Here is a 25,467-nt window from a genome sequence, read left to right as displayed (position 1 = left end):
CAAAACTAGGCAATTTTTCTTATTGCTTTGTGCTAAATCATCCCTGACAAACAGCTGTGGATATTTCCCATCTCAGTCCTTCTGTTACCTAGTGCTACAATGCATGAAGTAATACTTTGCCATCTTCTGCCCCAAATACCTTGCAGTCTTGAAGCAGATTATTTCGGTGTGATTTACAGAAACAGAAATATTAAACAGATCTACAGCTCAGGGCAGATTATTCTCCAAAAAGAGATGAAAGGAGCAGCTGCTATTGCTCTGTGAAGAAAGGACAAGTTAGATGGTGGCTCTAGGAGTCAGTCTGCAACAGCAAATCCCAGGTACCCCCCAGAAACTGGGCAAGGAGGCTGCTCCCAGCAGGGCAGTAACAAAGAACGTGGCAGGGCTCGTACCGAGCGAGAGGAAAAAATCTTTATTCCAGTTCTGAATTGGCAAAAAACCATCACGGCCACAGCTCACCATTGGACAGTTCAGTCAGCACAGGGAGAGGGCACCTGGCCCAGTGAGGCACAGACTGAGGACACGGTCCCGGAGGCACTTGGAGAGGAAGCTCAGCTTCAAAGTACAAACACTAAACAGTTTGGCTGAAATTTTTAATATAAAAATTCACTAAAAAGGCTGAAGTGTGACAAACCATTGGAAATACTGTGACAAACATTCGCCCTTACGCAGTATAAACCAAAACAAACCCAAACTGGCAAGAAGCTTTGAAATGCAGGTTTTCTTCTTCCTCCTGGCACTTCGGACCATCAGCTACTTAAAACGTTCATCTAGAAAAATCCATGGCACCTTCACCTCGTAGTTCAGTGCAAGGGGCTACTCTCGATGCACCAGCACAAACAAACCCAGTAAAAAGAGGACTGCATACTGGAAGAGAGAGCAGAGGAGACTCAGGAGCACATACTCATGTCTGCAGCAGCAAACATACAGGACACAGGGTTCTGCCTGTGTTCTCAGGAAGGAATTTTAGCTGGGGTGGGAAAAGCAGGTAGGAAATAAAAGAGCTCTTACCTTAAATTTTGGATAATCATTCATTAAGATAGTCACTATTCCAATATATGGCACGAACCTACAAGAATAAAGGTTTTCTTGAAACAAACACTATTCCAGGCTGCAGAAGAGTCATGCTGAGAGCTATAGTCAACAGGCTGGGGGATTTTGTCCTCCCAGGCAGGGCAGCTGTAGCAGTGGGGCTGAGTGGGAGCCCTAGAGCGTGTTTCAGCCTCTGCCTGATTCAGATCTTAATTTCCTACGAAGGCTGAGCCTCACAGAATAAATTTGATGGCAATTCTGATCAAGCCTGAGCATTCACTGCTCTTGCGCTCATGTCCATCCAGCATCACCATCTCGGGATGCAGCTCACAGCTTGGTATCTCCCCTGAAGCCAAGCTCAGAACTGAACCACCTGTTCTTCTGAGCTCTCCACACTTTCAGACAGGTCACAAAACCCAGCAGGGAGGGCTCAAGAGGAGGGGGAATTCCCATGTGGCTTCAGGGAGGGCTGTGTACAAAGCCACACCACTTTCAACTTCACTCACCCTCTCGCTCGTCCTACTACGTCCTTCTTCTCCAGCCAGTGCTGCCCCCGTTTGTAGAGCCCTCTGTCATCCACAGCGTTGTTGTCTCCCTTTGTCAGAAATTTGATGTCACCGTTTTGCCTGGCAAAGACAAGACAGGCAGGTAAGGCAGGGAAGGAGCTCGTTAAAAGCTGTTCCAGAACAAGTGTGAAGAGCCCAACACAAGGGCACTTGAAGCAACCGTGTCCCACAATTTGAGCAGGATGAAACAGGGAAACTCTGTCAAATGCAGCAGAAAGCAGATGGTTTGGAAAAAAACTGCCAAGGAAAGAATGAATTCTGGCCCCAGCCAAGCTTTACAGCAGAGTTTAAGAACAGAACCATCAGCGTGAGGCACACAAAGGTGCAGCCTCTTGGCTTTTGACCTCTCTTGTGCTGATGCTTCTCTTGTTTCACACAAATGTTCAGGGTTCCCTACATCACCCAGAAGGAGAGTCTGGGGCTGAAACACGCAGTTCTGCTCAGCAGTGGGCAGAAGCAAGCTGAAACTTGGAAGTTATTAGGAAAGGAGACTGGAAAAAACCAAATAATACCATGATGATACTACATGAACTCATGGTGTGCCTACAGGTGGAATGCTTTGGGCAGTGCTGAACCCCCTACACCCTTTTCTGCAATTGGAGGGAAGAACTGGTAAAGGTTCAGAAATGGATGACAAGGTCTGGAATCACTTCTATACAAGAAGCAAAAGACCTTCAGCCTGGAAAAGACAGAGCTGATGGGAGATATGATGCAGTCCAGCACAAATGACATACAACAACCAAACAGCTTTTCACTGTCTCTTCCAATGCAAGACCCAGAGGGAACCAAAAGGAACTCAAGAGGTAAGGGGTTAAAACCAGACAGAGAAGGTGCTATGCAGAACTAGCCACAGCACAAACTAAACTGTGTCTCTGAGCAAGGGTATTTTGGTTGCTAAAAAATTATATTGGTTCAAAAGGTAACCAGATACTCCATGGAACTTGCTTGAACTTGGAACTTGTAGAAAGCAGGGAAATTATCTCTATATACTCTTTAATTCATCCTGAGATGAATTAATTAGCTTGCCAGAAACAAGATCCTGGAGCAGATGAACCTTTGCTTTGACCTGGAAAGAGCTTTTTAGATCCTTCCCCAGCCATTCCCATTCAGTTCGTGCCACTACTCAGGGATTAGCCGGGCACTCTCAGCTCACTGTGGCACCTGCAGGCAGGGGCTGAGCAGGAGTGTGCTCAGTGTTTGGATCTCAGCTTTCTCACAGAAACAACGCATCAAATGCAGCACAGGAAAGCACGCAGAAGGTCTCTGGAGCTCATGCTGTTTTCATCATGCCTGAATACCAACATGTGTTCCTTGACAGGAGAAACCTGGAAGGAAAAAAACGGCAGGGAAAAAGAACAGCTCTTTCTCCAGTGCACATCTGGCTTGTCATGTGGGAACAACAAACACTCCAGGAGCTTAGAGACACAGCCTGGGAAAAGATAAAGATCTCCAAAGGTGCAGATAATGTAGTTTAGCTTTGAAGAGTGATGGCACAGGAGCACAGCACCTTATTGAGCACAATCAAGGCTCTATCAGGACGCGGTATGAGAAGCCCCAAGCACAGTACTCTGCTGTCTGAGAGCTGAGTGAAGGCTGGTCTGGCTGTCCTGTTCCAAACCCACTAAGTAAATTTTGACCGCAGACTCTTTGTTAGTGATAAAGAATGAACCCAATTTTGGGCTGAAACAAGAAGAAAAGGCCAGCAAGTAACAGACACTTTCTCACTGACACAATACTGATGTGAACTGGGGCCTAAGTTGCCACATAATCATGAAAAACACTGTTTCTGTTTTCCTGCATTTTGACACTCCTGTCAGCTTCTGCAGAGACCTCTCACTTCTAAACTGGCATCAGAAAACTATTATTTAAGTAGTGAAAGAAGCAGCTGACACCCAAGTCCTGCCTTCAGGTCACAATATGGATTTTTTCAGTTTCTCCCTCCTAACATAAAGATCAGGTTTGGGTTTGGTTGTTTTAGTTAAATGAAACCTAAAATACTAGAGAACAGCTTTACCTCACAGAATCCAGGATTGGCACTAAGGTCATATTACATTTAAACAAAAAATAGTGCTGGATACCTTAATATCTAGAGATAGAGCTAGGCAGAAAAAAGAAAGGTGGGTAACATCTGGAGAGGAACTGGTGGCCAGAACAGGGAAGGAGGAAAGTTGTATTTCACCTAAAAGAGTAACCACAACATCACAAAAAGTGCATGTGCAACATTAGGTATCAAATTCACCCCGTAAACTGACCTTCTTTTTAAATTAGTGGTATCAAAGAATGGCACTTTGGAAACTGACATTGTTCAAAGTTTTGGGTACAGAATAAATCTGAACAGCAAACAATCTGCTCTGCCTCCTGGGAGAGGTGCTGCTCCCTCAGAGCCAGGATTCCAGCTGCACTATTTCTGTGTACAAAGCTGGTTGACCTTGAGCTGGGTCAGACAACTGGTCAGCCACCAAACCACTGACTCCATTCCTTCACACACACAACCTGCCCAGTGCTGAGAGACTGAACAGTACACGGAGACTCTGAGCATAACAACACACAGCTTCCTACAGGGATGAAACACAAGACTCTGCAGGACAGCAGGAACTAGGACTATAAGCTTTAAAACATCACATTCTACACACAAAATACTCCCCGCCACAGCTCTGCCTCTACAAGAGTCACTTCACACACACACAAATGCAGCTGTACTATGGGAGACAGCACAGCACAGCAGCTCGGGGTGGAAAGGATGGCACAGGACACAGTAAGTGGTGTCAGCCTTCCAGTGCCTAAAGGGCTCCAAGAGAGCTGGAGAAGGTCTTGGGACAAAGGCCTGGAGTGCCAAGACAAGGGGGAATGGCCTCCCACTGACACAGGGCAGGGTTACATGGGATACTGGGAAGAAATTCTTCCCTGTGAGGGTGGTGAGGCCCTGGAACAGGTTGCCCAGAGAAGCTGGGGCTGCCCCATCCCTGAAGTGTTCAAGGCCAGGTTGGATGGGGCTTGGAGCAACCTGGTCTAGTGGAAGATGTCTCTATCCGTGGTAGAGATGAGCTTTAAGGTCCCTTCTAACCCAAACCATTCTGTAATTCTACAACTTGGAGAGTCCAGGAGACTGGCACAGACTCCCCAGCTTGTGCTTTCTACTGAATGATCTTTCCAAGTAAACCAAGGAGGGCAGATTTTGCTTCTCTGAAACTTCTGTGTTACTTCCCACAGCACCTGGATATCTATAATTGACATCCCAGCCACTCGTTAACCCAAGGACATGAGGAATAATATCATTTAGGTACATAACAGCAGTAGAACCCCCCCAGATCCTTAACATACTTCTCGTGGATTTTCAGGACACGATGGACTATGGGAATTTCCCTTCCTTCTATCCTAAAGACGACAATTTCTCCCACTCTGATTGGATCTTCAATTCGGTTCGTGAGGAACAGGAGATCTCCTCTGTGGAACGCAGGCTCCATGCTCCCACTGAAAGAGAGAAGAGGAGCAATTGAACAATATTTGAACACTCAGAATCAGGTTTCAGAGTTTATAGTCCTTTAAGAAAAATCTCAAAGAACCTCGATGAGAAGAAAAGCTGTGGATGCCCCATCCATCCCTGGAAGCATTCAAGGCCAGGCTGGAACCTTGATGAAGAACTCCCAAGAAAAACCACCTTGGGGATCAGGCAGGTGTGTAACCTCTATTGCAATCAGGTTTTCAATCACCACAGTACCAGTAGTTTGGATTTTTTAGAACAAGAGCACTGCCAGCACCTGGTGTTACAAGCACATCCAATAGGAAAAGCTTTCTGAATAAGCAAAAAGCTGATGACAAACAGTATCTTTTGATTTCTGAGCTCACCTCTGGCAGGGTAACACTGGCAGTGCTGCAAGCTTTTTTATTTAATTTATTTTTTACAGATTGATTGTCCTCAGGAACAAAGCATTGAAAATACTGGACTCTTGAATTCCCATCTGGAACAGATGTGCGTGAGAAAAATTCATTATTGTGATTCATCGCTTTGCTTAATGATCTCATTTCAGACACCTTGACTCAAGTTATTTTTCTCATGTCTTGTAAATGGCAATTGTTAGCAACTACTTATTCTTCCTAATTCCACATAAATAATGCAAAACAGAAAGATGAACTTTAAGTTCCGCGTACATTCATGTTTTATCTGGGGACTGCACAGCAGCTGCTCTTCAGAACAGCAGATCACATCGCTGAAGAGGAGATGTGACCTCAGGGCCCCCCGTCTTACTCACTGGGAGGAACAGCAGGAAACATCTACCTTATGCTTTGCATCAAGGAGGGAGTTTTGGTAAGTGCCACGTGGTCGGGGCATTACGTCATTTCTACATCATGAGCACCAAACAGAAACACAGAGAAAGGCCAGTGTGGACGCAAACCAGCATCTGTGCCAGCATCCAATGGAAGCTCACAGAACTTGTCCGAGGCAGCAGGAGGGTGGGAGTAACACCATTGGTACCAGCCCCGGTGGTACCAGCCCTGGTGGTACCCACTGCACAGTGCTGCTGCAAGGGCAACATCTTATACCCAAAACATCCAGTGACAGTGATATCCTCGATCCTCAGGACCACCTCTGTAATGGACAGTCACAGAACTACAGAATCCCACAAGGATTTGGGTTGGAGTGGGTCTTAAAGCCCATCCAGTTCCACCCCCTGCCGTGGGCAGAGACGTCTTCCACTAGACCAGGTTGCTCCAAGCCCCATCCAACCTGTCCCTGAACACTTCCAAGGATGGGGCAGCCCCAGCTTCTCTGGGCAACCTGTTCCAGGGCCTCACCACCCTCACAGGGAAGGATTTCTTCCCAGTATCCCATGTAACCCTGCCCTGTGTCAGTGGGAGGCCATTCCCCTTGTCCTGTCCCCTACTTGACTGTTCATAAAGTCCCTCTTTTTCTTTTTCACAAGCCCCCTTAAGCCCAGCCCAGCCAGTTGACAGAGCAGTGGGCGAGATGCTGTTTTTACCCACTTCCTCTTCCCTCGCTGTTCCTGAGCCTGGATTCTCATTGAGCCTCTCGCCCGCCGGGGCCGGGGCAGGAGCCTCCAGCTGCCCCATTCCCGCAGGGAATCCCCGTCGGGGGCCCGACCCCGCAGGGGGTTTAACCCCCCACACCCCCGGGACTGACCTCAGCACCACCACGATGGGGCTCTCGCTGCCCGTCACCACCATCAGCCCCTCCAGATCATACTCGCTCGGTGAGGACACGATCATGCCGAAGTTCAGCACCTGGTAGTTACAACTGAGGGGGGTGAGTCGGTCAGGCCCCGCCGCCCGCGCCAGGCCAGGCGGAACGGCACCCCCACTCCCGGCTCCACGGACCCCCCCGGGCCCCCCGCCCCATCCGCACCCTGCCGCTTGTTCATGCGCGAACATCGTCCAGAAAGTCCACAGACAGCATCGCCGCCGCCGCCCGCCCTCCTCCTCCCGCCCGGCCGGCCCGCTTCCGCTTCCGGCGCGTCACTGCCGCTTCCGCCGCGCGGGTGGGCGGCTCCGGGGGTGGATCCGCTCGGGGGGCCGGGGGTGCTCCCCATCCCGAACTCTGCGGAGGGCACCGGGAACGCGTCCCCGGGGCTCACCGCCACCCCACATCCAACGAAAGACCCCATCCAACACCGCATCCAACCAACACCCCACCATACACCCCGCATCCAACCGACACGCCTATGAACCAACACCCCACCCAACCGACACCCCAATGAACCGATACCCGACCCGACACCCCATCCAACAGACATCCCACATCCAACAAAACATCCCACCTGACACCCCATCCAACTGACCCCCCGTATCTAAAACACCCTGTCCAACACCACATCCAACCAACACCCCACCTGACACCTCACCCAACCTACACCCCACATCCGACACAACACCCAACCAACACCCCATCCAATGCACACTCATCCTATGTACACCCATCCAACACACACTGCACATCCAACAGTCCATTCAACTGATGGCCCATCCAATCACCGCCCCATCCAATGAACACCCCATCCAACCAACACCCACTGAAACTAACTCCTATCCAACCAACCCCCATCTGACACCCATTCACCTGACACACACATCCAAGTGACACTCATGCACCCAAACATCCCATATAACTCACACCCCATCTAAACAACCCTCCATACAACCAATGGCCCATTTCATCCAAACCCTACCCATCATCTGACACACCACCCAACATCCAGACAGCCCCAATGGGCTGTATCCAAACATGGCGAGATGAGATGGCGACGAGCCCAATGCAAGGAGATAAATAGTTCTTAAATTATTTAAACATCATCAGAGTAAACAATAAGGAGCGGGGTTCTGGCTCAACAGAATGAAAAAAATAATGGTATAGAAGGTAATTATATTACATGAAGCGCGGGTGTGACAATGAATGAGGGAGGAAAGAGTCAATGTGACTACAAAGAAAGAAACATCTCCTAAGTGATAGGCAATGTGGAGCCACAGCAGGAGAGGAGCTACTACTGGAGCACCAGCCCCACCACGCCGCAGGACGATGGCTCCCACTGGTTCCAATGCCTCTGTGAGCTCTGCTCTGCTCCTCTTCCCTCAAAAAGAGCTGGTCAGAGAGCCCTGGCACTGATGCCATCAGAAGCTCCAGGATGGTTTCACTCCAGTTGACCCCACAGATGGAGCAGGTGATGTTTCCCCCTTCTGGTGATACTGCCAACCTGCCCAAGCTCCCCATCAGGACAAGCCACTAAGCACCAGGCCTGGCAGCACCCATCCTGGAATGGCTTCCAGCAGCACAACTCCACTGACACACGAGGGGGACCAGGCCCTCCTTAACTGTGCTCACCTAGGAGGACAGGGGCTACGAAATCCTCTCTGAGGATGACTCATGTCCAAGACATTTCATTAAATTGCATTTTAGAAAAGCAGGTTGTTATTCAGGCAATTAAGAATAACCAGCACAACTCACAGCTCGAACCTGTCCCCTGTGACGTGGATCCTGGACCAGCACAATCCTGACAAGCGCGTTTTGCTGAGCCAGCGTTATGAGTTAAAATGAGTAACACAAAGGCAGGATGGGAAGAGAAAAAAGAAGCCATAAATAGAAGGAGAAAGAAAGGGAGATAGGGAAGTCGTGGCTGGGGCTCAGGGCAGAGGCTGAGGCAGTGCACACTTGAAGGAGGAGAGCTCGTCTGAAGGAAACTGCAGCTGCAAAGTGCTCCTGGATCCTCAGGAGTTGGCCAAGCTCCAGCGAGGATTCTGGCCCTGCTTTCCCTTTTCACCTCTCTGGGCTGGCAGAGAGTTAGTGCTTAGGATGCAATGGCAGGGTTGGTTTTGTTTTTTTTTGATTTTAAATTTCCCTTACAAATGGAAGTTAACGGAAAGCAATGTCCATCCCAAGAAATAAACAGAATATTTCAAAGATTTGCCCCAATCCCCACCCTGTATTTTGAGTAAAAACCCCCCAAACAAAAAACCCCAACCAACCAAAAGGGCTTTTTTTTGTTTTTAAGTCTTAAGAGACTTTGCATGATTGTTCTGTGAGGTGCTGTTGGGGCCCTCTGCGCCACACGTCTGACTGTGCTCACAAAGAGCTGAGTCACTTTTGCACTCTTTGTATTTGTTCTCCTCTACCGCCCTAGTGTTCAGCTCTCCATTGTAGCTCTCATGTCCATTCTCACTCATCTCCACTTGATACTTCTGCCTTTCATCTTCCTCTTCCTCCTCCTCTTCTTCCTCCTCCTCCTCCTCCTCCTCCTCATCTTTGACTTTATGAACAATGAAGAGGTGTCTGTTCAGAGAGATGTGGGAGGTGTAGCACAGGCCGCAGAACAAGCACTGGAAGGTGGAGCTGTCGGTCTTGTGCCGAGGTATGTGTTCCTGGAACTCAGTCCGGGTGTCCGTCGTGAAGCCGCACTTGGCGCATTTCCAAGGTGCTTTCAGTTTTTTGGCTGGTGGCTCATCCAAACCCACAGTGGTCTCTGCCTGACCCAGCTCATCCGGTGCCATCCTCTTTGGAGATTTTGCCTGAAAAAAACAAGATTAAAAAGTTACTTCACTGTTTGAACCCACAGAATAATAAGTGCTAAAATCCACACGCGTGTCTGAAGACACCTGAGGGTGAAGCCATGCCCAAGGGATTCCTGGGGCATTCCGTTCCCTACCAGTACCCAAACACCTCACCCCATGGGCAGGATCTCAGCTGCTGTCCTGTGACATAAGATGGGAATGCTGTGAGAGGTTGGCTGGGCAGAAAAGTGATGGAGAAAGAGAGTTTAGAATGGTTTAGATTAGAAGGGACCTCAAATATCATCCAGTTCTACCTTCCACTAGATGAGGTTGCTCCAAGCCCTGTCCAATCTGGCCCTGAACACTTCCAGGGATGGGGCAGCCACAACCTCTCTGTGTAACAATTTGGAGTGGGAAGGAGCAGTCCACAGAGCAGGGACAGCTGAGGAACATGGGGTCGTCATTAGCCCAGACAATGCTTCTCAAATTTAACTCCGAAAGTTTTCCCCTCCACTCAAGTTTTGTCTTTGTGGCATCTCTCAGCAACTCATCCTCTCTCTCTAAGAATCCTGTAGCTTCTTCTCCCATGAGGATGGCTCACTTGCTTATGTTCCTGCAGTGATATGCAAAAAGTATATTTTTAAAATAATGGAGCGAAGAAGCCCAATCAGCCAAACCTCCACTCCAAACCAACCCAAGGTATTACACATTTGCTATATGAAATTACACAGTCCTACTTAGGAGAAATGCAGTTCTCACAGGTAATGGATCTAGTAAGTATTTTAAAACAGAAAATAAATCTTTTATAACTAGCAGAAAACGTAACGGAGAAAGAAGAAAAATGTGCCATGCTCATGAACAGGATGGCAGGGGAAAACAAAGGTCATAACAAACTTGAATTACAAAGTAGACTGAAAAAAGGTCAGTAAAACACAGGGTCACACGGTCAAAAAAAATCTTGAAAAACACAGACTCCCTTGTCCTGGTGCTGGTGCAGCTCAGCTGTGCTCTCAGTGCTGCTCCTGACCCTGCAAGAGAGAAGCAGGCTGGATGGAATGGAGAGGGGGAAGGAAATCTGCCCTATGGATGGGAGGGTTTGACTGGCACAAGGCTGCAGCTCGACTCAACACCCCAAGTGAACAGCTACTGACTGGGTACATTTAACTGGACGTTTATTTTTCATGAAAATAACATCAGTTACTTCTGCTGTGTCTCTCTCTGGAGCTTTCGCTTTGGCCATCTGGGATAGGTCTGGGTTTTTGATGCCGTGCATGAGGCTGATGTGGTTCTCCAGCATGAATGGCTGAGGAAATGTCTGATTTTCATCTGTGCAGTACCTTGAAAATACAAAAAGGAAAACAATTTATTAGAGGAAATGCTCTTTGTATTGTGCCAGACCAAGAGGTGTCATTGGAGACAAGACTCTGGTGAGTAATCTACCATTAGATTACCAAAATATGCAGCAAAGCATCATTTTAATAATAAAACACTACCCCTGAGAGAAAACTAGAATAGTTTGGAAATTCCCACAGTAATCATGAAGGAGAGTAGGGTGTGTCTTATTTACAGGCTAAATAAATACAGGGACTAGTGGGGGAATCAGGCCCTCTGTGACACATCCTACACTGGATACATGATCTGGAGAGAAAACACATAGAAAAAAACCAAAAAGACTGAGGAAAGAGACCTACACAGAGAGAATGATGAGTTCTGTGACACTGAGGAGTCCTGCAGCAGAACCTAGTCCTGCATCCAGCATTCCCAAGTACCCATGGGAACAAGCATCATATCTACCAGACCGTACGTATCATAACACACTTAAAATCCTTACAAAACTGCTGAAATTCCAACTTTAATACCAATAACCTAGGCAGAAGCACTTGGGAACATGTCATTTATAGGTAAGTCTTCATGTTAGAACTTAGTAGGACTCCAGTGCTGCCAGAGAGCTGGCTGACATTTCCAAAGGAGCTGTGAAGGGGATATGCCTTCACCCCTGGTCTCTACCTTCACTCCTGGATGACCGAGGTCTACTGGAATAAGTGCCAGGCCTTGCAGACACACAAACCAGACCCCCAAAGAGCACAGAGAGCTCTGTTAGCAATGGAGAAACCCCAAATTGACTATTTGAGTTGTTCTGCTGCCTGTCAGGCGAAGGTTCATGAGCTGCACATTGACCCAAGCAACGAGGCAAGTGACACCAGAGCTCCCTGAAATGCCCAAATTGCAGCTGAGACATTGGCAGCATGGGATACAAGGCAACAGAAAGGAGCTGAAGAGTCTCTGGGCAACAAAGACATCTTTTAACAGGAGAGAGGAAGATTCCTACTGATCTTCCAGTAACTAGAGGGAAATTAAACAACAGTCAGCAATGATGTAAAGACACAGATGTGGTCATTGAGTACTTCTGCATTTTAACAGGAATTGTTCAGATGATAAATCAATATTAATGATGATGGATTTTTTTTCTCTCGTGCAGGAAAGCTGAGAGGTTATTAAGTGGTATTTATCAAAAATAAATATGTTGAAAATCAAGTGTTCCAGACAGTTTGTACTTAAGACTTGGAAAACAAGAGCAAGATCTTATAACAATAACCAAGTGAATTATGAAAGAAAATACACAAAACTTCCCAATATTTTGCAATTTGTCCTAACTTAGAATTCTTTTCAAGTGAGCAGGCAAAGATGTTCTCCCCTAACCTGAACTACTCCAGTGATGAGTGTGGCAGGGGGGGGTTCAAGCAAGTCCTCCATCACTGGTTTCTCCCTACAAATTTAATTGAAGGCAGAGACCTAGGCAGGGCAGGGGAGGAAGGGGAAATCCCAGTTGGGAATGTTAGAAGTCAGAGGTTGGTCACCTACAAGCCAGCATGGTGGAGTTAGAAAAACAGTCAGTTGTCAGATCAGTGACAGATTTTATTCATGTTTCACATGGAAACCCAGGAGAAGAGGGTGACATGAAGTTAAGGCATCAAAATCCCTGAAGAGAATAACAGGCAAGAGTGATACAGAATGCCAAGTGGGAAGAAGGAAAAGAGAAACCAGAACTAGAAGAAAAAAGGGCAGTGGAGATGTGATGCCTTACAGAGCCCTGAAAGAAGACAAAGAGGAATTCAGAGATGGGAGGAGATGATTTTTAGAGCAGTGTTCTGGACAAGCTAAGGGATCAAAGGGGAGACAGGACAGGAGAATTTGGACTCAAACAAAGAGCAGCTGTTGGAGATGCTGGGACAGTATTTCTAAGAAGAGGTTTCATCTGAAGAGTGCTGTGATTTCAGTAAGTCTCCCATTATAATGATTAAAGAGAGCACAAGCACTGTTCAATTAAGACTTCATCAACAGATTTTGTGAAGGAGCAACTACAAGCTGGAGAACTAAATACAACCACAATCCCCTTGGATTTCTGTCTGTATCTTCTCTGTGGCAAGACTGTGGCCCCTTAGGTGAGGCTGTGAATCCACAACTGTGAGTCGTTCTGCACAGCAACAAAGGCAATGCACACAGTAGGCTGGCATACCCCAGGTTATCTGGAATTCCCACACAAATCCTTCTTCCCAACTGATGCTCACTTTGATCCTGATACACACCACTTTGAAAACAACTAATCCAGAGAGAACAGATTTGTACAGATCAGGTGAATGGAACACTGAAGACCATCACCCGCAAACTCAAAGCACAATGAAACACACCAGGAGCCAACATTTCTCTCCTCCAGAGGTTCCAAGTCAGGGCACAGTTACAAGAAACGTAAAGTTTAGAAGTCTCGGATGAAACAATGTGTCAGGAACATATTCCCAGTGGTAATGCCAATACTGTATCCATTCCCTAAAAGCTACTGTGGCTCACTAGACAGTCTCCAAAGAAATTAAGTATCCGAGGGATGTACTTATACTCTTCAAGACTAGCTCTTAGCAACTTGAGTGCAGTAAAGTGACAACATACTTGACACACATTAAACCAAAATTTCAGATAAATTAGAAAAATCCCCCAAACTACATCACTGCAAACTTCCCTTTCATCCCAAATATGTTTTAATCCTGGTTCAGAAGTACGTCTCAGAAGGAGGTAGGAGGTCAGTCCGCACAGTCACGCCATGTACGACTTATTCTGCAGCAGTTGTAGAGGCAGATTCATAAGCACTGGGCTTTGTCCTGACCTGAGACTGTATTCACAGTTAAAACATGTTCACCAGCAATGATTTTCACTCACTGCTGATTTACAAAACTCGTCTGAAGTCTCCAAACCCATTTTCCTACTCTGAGGTGTGACTTCCCAAACAAATCCAGCAAGATTAATTCTCCATTGCCCTGCAGCCTGTGCAGTCACTTCTGCCTGTGTACAGTGGTGGCAAGATCTGATTCTTTAGCATTTTACACACCTTCTGCACCCAAGGAGAAGGCACAAGAGTGGTGCATGACCACACTAACCATGAAGCAGCAAAAGACTTGCCCAATATGTTATTGGCTGTTTCACAACGGTGCACAATGTAAATCTCATTTTGCACATGCAGATCTCAAATCACACCTTCCCCTAAGTTTCCAAATGACTGCATTCATTGTGCAGTCAAAAGCAAGGACTTGTTTTAACCATCAAATCTCTTGTGTTTAACATATTCTTCTCCTCACTCTCCCTCCAATAACTTAAAGAGTCTGGAGTAGACAGGAGCAGCAGACACGAGCTATTACAACTTCCAACCTTGAAGGACTAGCCTGTCGCTGAAAAGCAGTGTGAAAAAGGGCACTGGGTACGTACCAGCAAGTGTAAACTTTCTTTGCTGTGTCGTGGTTATTGCGGATGTGTCTGCGCAAGCTGTTGGAGGCGTTGAACGAGCGCTCACACTGGCGACAGGGGTATCTCTTCATGGACTAGTAGAGGAACAGAAACATGTTTTAATAGCAGGGAGATGGAAGGCACTGACTGGATTCTAACATTCCCATGCTCTTCAACTGGATATGACCTCTCAGATGCAAAAAAATCCCTTACATAACATCTAATTGCACTGATAAAGATCTCTGAGACTTTGGAGTCCTATTTAGACTCAGCCCAACAGTTGGCTAATACCGGAACTGATCTTATAAAAACCAGGACTAGATAAAGCACATGCTTAATTTTACTGATTTTTAATAGGAATTGCATTAGCTGCTTCTCCTGTGGGCTCATTTCACTCCAGGACCCCCCGCAGAATGAACTCAGTGGAAGGTCCCTTCAACCCCAGAAGGCAGCAGGACCCCAATGAAGTACAAGTCCACTTACCCTTCTCTCTCCTCATAATTCAGCACAAGAAAAGGGCAAGATGTTAAAGAGCATCACACAGTCCCTCCTGCTATCCATGTATATCCACATCCCACTAATCAACTCTGCCCCATAACCAGCCTCCTCCAAAATCTTCCTACAGCCCTGCATATAACCTGCATGCAGATTTTATTCCACTTAAAATCTTCTTAGACTTGTTTAATGAACACATATATGTAGTAAACTGAAATATTTGGCCAATTTCCTACCTCTATAGAATTCAAATGAGAAAATCTAGCATTCTGACCCTGCCCCCATCGTCTCTTGGTATTTATCAATTCAGCCCTCCCCAAACCACATTAGAAGGAATCAAAGAGCATGTTCCAGATTTCCACAGCCTCTGCTCATGGCTGGTGACTCAGTATATCAAACAAGAAGTCCTGATGCTAAAATACTAAGAAATCTGGCTGCACACAACATCTTGGCCTATGTTCTGCCAGCGACAAAGATTAGCTTGACACAAGTAGGTCAAGGCAACACAAAGCCTGAGCTGGATGAAACTCCCAAAACTGAGATTTGCAGTTCTTGTAATGACAGCCCTGCACAGAGGCCTGGTGTGCAGGAGCCTGGGACTTCTCCCCAGATCCCCAGCTTAAATGTCTCATCTGAATCCTTACCCTTCCATGATTTCTCTTCATGTGGGACACATAGGTTTCCCGGTCAGGGACCCACTGTGAACATTCCTTGCAAATCCAACCACTTCTTCTCAGTCTGGACTTGGATTCGGGATTGTGTCCTTCCACCCTCATGTCCTTCCTCGTCAGAGGGGAGTGGGAAGTCCCATTGGCTACTGACAGCTCCTTTGGTGAGGCATGAACCTGGTTCCTTGAAGCCTTCTCAGATTTCTGCCGAAAGTTTGAGAGCTCCTCAGGATTTTGGGGGACTCCATGAACACCCTGGATAATAATAACAGCGGAAACACAAACAACATTTATACGTAATTCACTTACGCACATTTGTAAATAAATACTATTTATTATTTGAACAATAATTTAAGTCCCCACTGCCCAAACAATGTGTTGGTGTCTTGCTCCTGTGCGGTTTTCCATTTCTCCTGGAAGCTGGCTGTGGTGCTTTCCCAAGCAAGAGATTTTCCTAAGAAAAATGAAGCTTCTGTTTCTGTTTCCTGCATGACAACAGCAGCTCCTTGGTGCTGCCTGTTTAGCATTTTGGATGAGCCCTGGGAACTCTGGTTAAATAGGGAAGATGTAATGGAAGAGAAATGTTAATTGTCATTATTTCAAGAGCTTAAGCTCTAAAAACACAGAGCTTTGCTATTAAATGGTATTAAACACAGAGCTCTGAACTAAATGTTTGCTGGTATCTTGGGGGTTCCAAAGCTGCTTCATCTTTGCTCAGGGGAGGGAAGAGACAACCTTTAAGTTTCTTCAACCCTAGTTCCTTCAATTCTACCCCAGCTATTGCTATTTACATTTTTCACAGTTCAAAACTTAGCTCCTGCCATATAATACCAAGCATAAAGCCAGAGACCTGCCTTATAAGGAATACAGCTCCAGGCTCTTTAATTATTCAACAGGCCAAAATCCAAAGTCCCCTAAAAAGTTATTTTAACAAAGAAAATTGAACATAAAGAAAATAATCCAAAAATGAAGAGCTGTGGGAAAGCAAAAGCAAGTAAAACAGCAACATACCAAAGAAACCTCAAGAAACTCCCCTAGGAACAACAACAGTTCATCCACACAAAAGGCTAATTTAGAGGTTTAATTGTGCACAGTAATTAATAACGGGTAAAGTTTCAACACACGAAAGCCCCAGGCCTTTGGAAGTGTTTCTGTGGGTTAAACACCAAACAAAACTCCAAACACAGGGTCTCAGTTGAGAAGTCTGTGTGTTTTGCACCTGATCCAGCTGATGGCCACAGAAGCTTTTCATGCTCCAGGGCACTGCCAGATACTCCGGAACACAGACACGCCCCTTTTCTCCCCATCTGGAAATCTCCAGAGTGTTTTAGTGCCCATTACTGCATTGTTGCACCACTGGGGGAAAATAAACTAGGAGCATGGTAAAATGAAGCCTTCAATTACCACCTCAAAGACCTGCTGATGGCCAAACAGCCTCGTGGTTAACAGGCAGAAGTTTTGTGGTAGAGATCTCGGGATGCTCCTGCACCCTGAGGGTGGGATCTGCAAACGAACCACAAGTTGTGTACCTCAACTCCAGCCTTTCAGCACTGGGGTTGAATGCCTCTTTGAAGGTCCCAGCCTTAATCTCAACTCTATAATGCAAGGAGATTAGCAATCATGGACTTCAGAGGAGGGCTACAAATTGTAATTCATTACTGCAGGCAAAGCGCTTCCAGATTTGCAAGTTAAAGGCATGGGGGAGAAAGCAAAGATTTTGAATGGGTTTTGCTTTCAGGAGTGAGCTAATGAATCTTCTTGCTTTTTCAGTAAGTATAAACAAAATAAAGTCACTGATGAAAGAAAAATATGTCCTTTTTTATCCTGATCAAAGAGAAAGAAGACTTTGCAAGCTCTTCCTTCAGAATGCCACCAAGAACTCTTTGGAGAGGACTTCCATGGCAGTGTTGTTAGACATTGTACATAGAATCATACTGAGTTAGATAACAGAAAAATGTGGCACTTGTACATTTATAGGATAATCAGATCTGCAAGGCTGGTACCTCCAGGGCAGTCATTTCTGCCTCTGTCACTCCTCTCCTGCAGGCTGGTGTGGTTCAGAGCAGCCAAGGACTGAGGATGTTAAATGCCATGTAACCCCTCTCTGAGGCAGCTGCAAAGGGGCCAAAGCTCTCCAGGTGAGCATCCAAAAGAGGCAGATTCAGCTTGCACTATACAAATGGATTAACACTGTGGGCAGAGAATAATTCTCCCTGTCTGCCAGCCAAAGATAATGCTGCCACCTTAATTTAATCCCTTCTCTGGGTTTAAGAGGTTGTGGACTCCCCATCCCTGGAAGTGTCCAAGGCCAGGTTGGATGAGGCTTGGAGCAACCTGGTCTAGTGGAAGGTGTCCCTGCCCATGACAGGGGGTGTTACAAGATGAGATTTGAGGTCCCTTCCAACCCAAACCATCTTGTGATAAACAAGCCTTTGTCATACAGTTAAAATACATCTAGATGAGAGGAACTGCCTGCATTAATATGAACTAACACAAACCACTCCACTGAGTGGTTTCTGGATCCTGTAAATCACCGTAGTCTGTTTTTCCACTAATATATTCCTCAAGAACCCTCCACTTCTTGAAGCAATTTTCTGACATGGTTGATGTAAACTCAAAGAATAGGATCTTGCACTATTGGGGGGGGAGTTACCTACCTTAACATGCTGCATTAGCTGCTGTTTCTGCATATACACCAGCTGACACTGTGGGCACTTAAACACTCCCACTAACAACTTGCTGGTGTTCTGCTGGAAGTGCTCCTGAAGCAGCTTCTTCTTGTTAAAGACTGTCTCACAAGAACATTTGTAGATCACCCTGAAACAATTAAAGAAAGTAAATTCAATCTCTCTTCCTTAAGACGACAGTGGAACTTAGCAACTCCAGAAAGGGATGGGCTTCTGAGGAGGGCTGTGCTCTCCGTGTATTGTCAAGACACACCCACTTGGGTAAACTGAACCAGTAACTCGACTGGGAAGAACAACAAAATGCCTCAGGCACATACCAAAGCTTGCTAAAAATAAGTTTACTTCTGTGCATATGCATAACTCTGTGTGTGTGTGTGTGTGTGTGAGCACAGACAGATGGGAGCAAACCCAAAGTATTCCAGCTGGCTACACACTGCTCTCAATCCCACCCTTCCATAGTTCCTCCCTTAAAACATGCATTTTTGGCACTAGCTCAAGCCTTGGATGGAAAAGCTATAGAGTAGAAAAATCACAAGGTTTCTGTCTAGTGATTTTTGGGGGCAATGCTCCATGGGGAAACTCTCCTCTTCGAGTGCCAGATGCAGCAGTTGCCCTGGAGCCATCTACCATGAGGTGCCACTGTGGGTCCTGCTGGACAAAGATGTGACAATTAAGTTCTTTTTATGGACGTTCAGCTCTTCCCAGCCCAAACTCCTCTCTTCCTGCCCAGGAGACTGTGTTTGTATCAAGGAGAGCATGCTCTGGCTCAGAACAGACAAAGCAGCAGCTGATCTTATATAAGTATGGAAACCAAAACCAGAAAAAAGACTGGGAGGGAAGGGGGGAATCCTGGAGCTACCCAGCAAAGGAGAAGAGATAAAGCCAAACCACTTACTGAGTAGTCTTGTGAGGTTCTGCTGGGTGCTGGCTGGCCATGTGAGCCACGGTGCTGTCAGCTGACTTGAAGGCCTTGGGGCAGAAAGAACACTTGTGGAAGACTTCGCAGTGTTTCTCGTGGATGTGCACTTTGAGCATGGCGAGGGTCATGAAGACAACTCCACAATGGATGCACCTGTGGGAGGCATGGAAAAGAGCTGAGTTACAGCTTCCATCACACAAGGAAAGGATCAGGAAACAAGGACTAGGTGGTGGCAGGTCCTTGGTTGGTTTCTTACATATTAACGTGGAAGAGTCAAGGAGGAATATGATGCAAGAATTCTGGGCAGAACTCACAACCCCATGTTAAGAAACAAGCAAACAAGATCTACAAAAGAAACCTTCAGAGACTAGAACAACCCCAAAAATAAGGAAGATGTGGTTGAGCAGAATGTCAGCCCTGTATCTGTGAAAGCCAATTCCAGCACAGGTACAAATGAAGGATTACAGTAAAAGTACCTGGTGAGATCTTCAGGTAGCAATAAGCAGCACAAATACCAGCTAGTCCCCAGTATAAAATAAAAAGAGAAAGAATATTCAGCTACGAAAACATCAATTGCTTCTCATGTCACCAAGCTCTAGAATATCACAACAGCAACAGCAAAGATACTGAAAACAGCAACAGAAACACCCAAGAAACTGATTAAGATCATTAAAATCATTAAGATATAGGTGCTGCCTAGAAAGTGCTTGTCTGGGAGAGCTGGGTGGGTGCTCTGGGAGGAGAGAGAGAGAGGGGAGCAGAGGTTGCACGTTGAGTCACAAGATTCTTCTTGGCAGCTGGAAACATGGCCAAGAGGAGTGCAGAGCCACCCTGCTGGTCCCAGCCTGCCTCTCCTCCCAACAGGTACCTGCAACAGGTCTTGCCTTATACTCCCACAAGATGGCAACAATCAGCAGCCTTACTGTGTTTAATACTCAACCCGAGATCTGCCTGCCACGCTCCAACACTCCAAGGGCACATGAGGGTGCAGACACCTGCCCTCATCTGCCTCAGGAACACCAGTCACAGGGTTTATTCATCTCATAGGTGCAGCTCTGCTGACCTGGGACCAGAATAGTCTCTCCTAAGAAGATTCCACGACAATGACAACAGTGTATACCTGCTTAAGCTAGCACTGCATGTGCTCCGTTAGAGCAGAGGAGCTCAGCTGGGCAGTTCAGGGATAGTGGGATGCATGAGACACGCAGGGGATAATCCCCTCCTCATAAATACCTTTTTTCCTCTGCTCTGAGGGCTGTGTTTGCCCATGGTGCTGTCAGGTCTGTGTTTGGTGCAGATGGACCCCAGCTATCACATAACTGGAGCAGCTCCAAGCCCATATCAAAAACAAACAAGCCGCTGGAACATCCTTCCCTCCGAACCAGCCTCCCAACAGTGTTTAGGAAACAAGCCCAAGCTTTGAAGTTACACTTCAAAAGATCATTAGGCAGAAGCCAGCCTGAAAGGAGCCAAACCCTCTCCCCTCCACTTTAAGAAAACACAGAAATGCTGTTTTCTTAGTGTTTGAGAGGGAAGCGGTGACAGAAGCCAGTGTCATCTTTGGGGGAGCATGAAAACATTCTGATGGGGCAGCTCTGCCTTCAAGCCCGATCCTCATCCATGTGAGACAAGGAGAGAGAGAGACTTTCTAGTACAGTAACACTAGGAACCACGTTATCGTGGAAAAATAATTCCCCAAGCATAAATGGAGGAACAAATGCTAATCCTGGCAGTAAGGAATAGCTGGTACATCCGGGAATATCCAACGGGCTCCTTCCACAAACACTCCCTGAACTAGCAGGAGATGGTTCTGTATTACGCTTGGTTTTGGGAAGTACTTCATTAAGAATGAGGGATGAAATAAGCACTAACTCAGGGTCAAATGATCACAAGTTAATTTAATTTACAGTAAATTTAAGCTTAAACAACAGCCACTTAGTAATTAAGAAGCCCAGTGCCAGAAGGACAAAGTTTGATAAAGTAAACTAATTAGCTGAACAAAGTGGATGGAGGATGTCAAGAGGTTTGCCGCGTAATTCCTGCAAATTGCAAATTCTGCTATCATCCCCAGCACTCCCAGATCCCTCAGGGCAAGGAGGGGTGGCTAAAAGTCTTGGAAAGCATCCTGTGAGAGGAGATAAAGCTACAAGATGCTGTCTTAACCCTCTGAACACTTCCTATGCTGTCACCTTCCAGCCCCTCAACTCTCCAAATGGCACCAAAGCAGGTAAATGAGTTCCAGATCAGTGGGGACAGCTGGAAGGGGCTTGGAAAAGGTGGGGAAGTGACACTTAGAGCCAAGAGGAAAGGAGCATTTAGGACAGACTTGTTGGGTTTCATTTTTAACTACAGAAGCCCGTTCTCATTTTCACTGCAATCATTAGCCGTGACTCAACCCCAAAACAAACAACCATCCCAAATTTAATTGAATGCACTGGGGTATTGGCAGAAAAGGAGAGAGAATAAGGGCTTATCACAAAACCCAAACCAAACTGATGCACCAGAAATTCAAGAGAAATAGGGATATAAAGAGAAGCAACAAAAGTTGAGCTGATCCTGGGAGGGATTTACAGAATTCCTCAGCTTTTCAGCTCTGCAAGTAACAAAAGTGAAAGGAAAGAAGTAAAGTCACTCGGTGACCACAGGACAGATACCACAGTTTATCTAGATACGGTTCTGCAACCAAAACGTCTCTCTTCTGATTTCAACAATGCCAGTGGCATCAACCTTGCAGCAGAGACAGGCAGGGTAATGAGGATGGCACAGCCACAAGTTCACCTGTCTAGTGGACTCAGTTTTCCCAGATGAGCTTGAGCAGACGTGAATTAGAGGAGAAGTTAAAGAAATTTAGCTTCTAGAGAAGCTGGGTAAAGCTAAAAAAGTCCACAAGTATCATTTGTGAACTCTGCCTTGGTTTAGATCTTCATTAATGTCCCTGGCACAGAGATCAGGTATCTGCTAAGTGCATCTGTAGACAGATGGAAGCTCTTGTTGCTGGATTCCCAGGTGCCACTGTAATTCCCAAAACTGCACCAAACTCATGGATAATTTTCTACACCATTCCCAATTTTCCATCTCAGGGAAAATATTTTTTCTCCAGCTTTCCTCCTTCCCAGATTAACTCATTTTCAAACAGCTCCAGTGTCACAGCCATTTACTTTGTGATGGAATTAATTCTCTGTTGTGGGCTGGGCCTCCTCAAATCACATCCCACATTAAAAAACCTTATCTGTATATAATTAAACTCAGAATTGGTTTGTTATGTGCCTCTTGTCTTCACGGTTGAAAGAAAAAGCCCCTAAAAACCCCAATGTGATTTCAGAGTAAACCACACAGTGGAGGCTTCCTGAATTTGCAGACATCTTAAAAGAACAGCTCCAAGGGCAGAAATTGCCCTGTTCATTTGAAATCTTAAAGTATTTAAAGGCAATCAAGAGAAAAAACAGAACTTTAAAGAAACTCAAAAGATCTCAATCTCATCTCCCAAGCAAATCCTCATGTGTGAAGAGCTGTGCTGCAGCTGGGGTGATCTCAACATGCCAAAGAGGGAAGGCTTGTAGGGAAAAGTAACATATTAGAGCAAACAATTTGGTTGGAGAAAAGACACTGCACCATATCCAGGACTTTGGGAGCCTTCCTCTACCTGTCTCAGCTCATGAGAAGTGTCTGGAGAGTTGCAGGGGCATAGAAGGAAATAATCTCAGTCCTTGCCATGAAGGCATACATCTTCAGTCCTTACAACAGACATAAATATAAATTCAAGCCTTAAGGAGATTTAGAGGATTAAGATCTGCAATCTTTTTGCTGTAAATACCAATCCTGAGACAGCCGACTGCAACTTGAATTCCATACAAGTGCCTTTCAGCTCAGAGATGCCACAAAATAACTTCTGCTCTCAGAAACCTCCCTGAAATCCAGTTAGTGATTTCCCACTTCAAATGTTTTTTGTCATGCAGAAAACCACATCAGGCCCAGGCTACATCCCCTTTCATTAGAATCACAGAATGGTCTGGGTTGCAAGGGACCTTAAAACTCATCTTGTTCCAATCCCCTTGCCATGGCCAGGGATACCTCCCACTAGACCAGGTTCCTCCAAGCCCTGTCCAACCTGGCCTTGGACACTTCCAGAGATGGGTGTCTTGGTTTTGGCCGGAATAGAGTTAATTTATTCTCAGTAGCTGGTACAGTGCTGTGTTGTGGATTCAAAATGAGAATAATGTTGATAACACACTGATGTTTTGGTTTTTGCTAAGTCGTGTTTATCCCATGTCAGGATGTGAGTCTCCTGCTCTGCCAGTGAGAAGGGACACAAAGAAACCGTGAGGGAGCAGAGCCGGGACAGGAGCAGCCACAACTTCACCACCACTACCACCACTTTCCAAAAACATAAGTTCCAGCTCGGCAGAGGCCCTGTGGGGCTGCACACACCTGAAGCCGACTTTGCGGGAGTAGTGCAGGCAGTTCTCCTTGACGTGGGTTTGGAAGTAGGCCGAGCGGCACACGGCCCCGCACTCCGGGCAGCAGTACGGAGACTTGTGCGCGTGGATCCTCTGGTGGGCACAGAAACTGCACTGGTTGGGCAGCATCATCTGGCACACTAGACACGTCTGAGGAGAGAAAGGTTATATTAGCTGTATTCTCTACTTGGGGGCTTTTCCCCCCAGCCCCAAATTCACCCTAGAAAACTTTCAGGTTTAGAGGAGGCTCCAGCACATTCCCTCAGCAGCAGCATTAACTCTACAAAGTCTTTGGCTACTCTCCTTATCATCTTTCACAACAACCTCCACAGTTAGCCATTCCCAGTAACAGTATTCATGTTTAAACCATGCCCTCTGTGGTTTATTTCCTTTTTTTTCCCCATCAAAAAGGAAAATAAAATCTTTCACCTCTGAGCTCTGATGACATTCCACTTGCTCAGCACTTTCATTTCCGCATTAAGAGAATTTCTTGACTTGAGGAGGAGAGCACTTTTCTCAACAAGCCCTCACACTGCATCAAAACAGCTCAAAAAAGCAGAAAAACTCCATTACAGCCCGACTCCAAACCCTTGCTGCTGAAGGCAGTGCAGTCCCAATGTGCTCCTTTCCCACCAAAACCACTGCTGTGTCTCTTGCAAAATTTCTTTGGATCAGATGAAATCAGAACTTTCAAAGACCACAAACTATGTGTGCTTCCCTTACAGAAACTTCTTGATGATTAGAAATGATGCAAAGACTCTTTCTCTCCCTGTTTCATCCTTTATGAAATCCACTTTTCCCCACATATTTACTATCAAAACTATTTTGCAGAAGCATTGTTTACTTGACATGTAAAGTTTTTTATGTGGATGTATCATCCCACTTTCATCAGCTGTCAAATCTCTGCTCCCTTTCACGAGTGTCTTGACTCTCTGTACTCCTTCAAAGCCCAGGAGCAGCTATCATCCTCTGCAGGACGCACATTACTGGATGCCTGAGTGGGATTAGACACTAGCCCAACCTGAGCCCTCCAGGAGCTCAATCACTCTTCAGACATTAATAATCCCGCACAAAATCACTCCTCTAGCTTCAGAATGAACTACAGCAAGCAGCTAATTATGGATTAAGATATCAGGTAATTTAACTAAATAATTTCTGTGGACTTCGCTGCTGGCAGCCAGGGCAGAAACCCAGGACAGAAGTCCTGAAATCTGACTGAGAAATAAAATGACATTAATGGCCTTTTCTGTATCACTGCGATTTCATACAGCATCTCTGTGATGCCCCACTACATAACATTCATCAGGGAACTGTCAAAATCACTGCAGGTAAGAGAAAGCATCACTTATAATAAAACGCAAAGCTATGACAAACCTGAAAGGTTCATGGGGCAGAAGGGAATTATTGAAGGTGGAAACTGAAATTGCCAAATGCATCAAAAGCTACAGACACATGATCTGGGATGTGTTGCAAACTTAAGTTTAGAGAAGAAAAGCCTTCCCCAGGAGGGAGAGAAATGAGTGGAAGAAACGTGGTAGGACCCCCATGCACAAACCCAAATGCAATTCAAGGAAACTCAAGAGCATTTCAAATGCTGCAGAAGTCCCCTAATTTCAGCAAAGAAAAACAGTGCTACTGAGCCATGGGAATGGGAGAATAGGAAATAGAAAAGTCTCCAGGACCTCTCTGTGAGGAGCTGAGCAGGACCTCCAACACACTCTCAAATCCCCAAGTAAGAACTACAGGAAGAAATTAATGTTTGGGGCAGTTTTATTGTTTTATGGTATTTTTTCTAACTGGCTTGAGATTCATAATGGAAAATTTATCTCCTTGGTGCTGTTAAAACAGGGCTCCTCTCGCTGTGATCCCAACTAGTGT

The 25,467-nt window shown here is 46.1% G+C and overlaps 2 protein-coding genes across 4 annotated transcripts in view; both read right to left on the bottom strand.

The window, feature by feature from the left end:
• Positions 1 to 386: 386 nt before the first annotated feature.
• SEC11A (SEC11 homolog A, signal peptidase complex subunit) lies at positions 387 to 6,846 on the bottom strand. Its single transcript, XM_008924111.3, has 5 exons — positions 6,739 to 6,846; positions 4,920 to 5,069; positions 1,539 to 1,658; positions 1,012 to 1,069; positions 387 to 867 (listed from the first exon to the last, which is right to left on the bottom strand). Exons 1-5 carry the CDS (start codon positions 6,822 to 6,824, stop codon positions 817 to 819), a joined length of 465 nt encoding a protein of 154 aa, XP_008922359.3. The 5' UTR covers positions 6,825 to 6,846; the 3' UTR covers positions 387 to 816.
• Positions 6,847 to 7,865: 1,019 nt separating this feature from the next.
• Positions 7,866 to 25,467, bottom strand: part of ZNF592 (zinc finger protein 592) — a 37,078-nt gene continuing 19,476 nt past the window's right edge. For 2 of the 3 annotated variants that reach the window (XM_029958728.1, XM_018069848.2), the window contains exons 4-10: positions 23,561 to 23,739; positions 19,109 to 19,285; positions 18,184 to 18,343; positions 15,503 to 15,781; positions 14,346 to 14,458; positions 10,795 to 10,930; positions 9,093 to 9,611 (exon numbers count right to left, since the gene is read on the bottom strand). In XM_029958728.1, the coding sequence (XP_029814588.1) occupies positions 9,093 to 9,611; positions 10,795 to 10,930; positions 14,346 to 14,458; positions 15,503 to 15,781; positions 18,184 to 18,343; positions 19,109 to 19,285; positions 23,561 to 23,739 (1,563 nt within the window). Of the gene's footprint in view, positions 9,612 to 10,794; positions 10,931 to 14,345; positions 14,459 to 15,502; positions 15,782 to 18,183; positions 18,344 to 19,108; positions 19,286 to 23,560; positions 23,740 to 25,467 lie in introns of all 3 variants that reach the window. The other variant, XM_018069847.3, reaches the window with a different exon arrangement.

This window comes from Manacus vitellinus, unplaced genomic scaffold, assembly GCF_001715985.3.
Source record: "Manacus vitellinus isolate BGI_N305 unplaced genomic scaffold, ASM171598v3 scaffold_16_pilon, whole genome shotgun sequence".
NCBI classification, from domain to species: domain Eukaryota; kingdom Metazoa; phylum Chordata; class Aves; order Passeriformes; family Pipridae; genus Manacus; species Manacus vitellinus.
The sequence above is the reverse complement of the archived record's forward strand: the minus strand, read 5'-3'. Positions and strand labels throughout refer to the sequence as shown.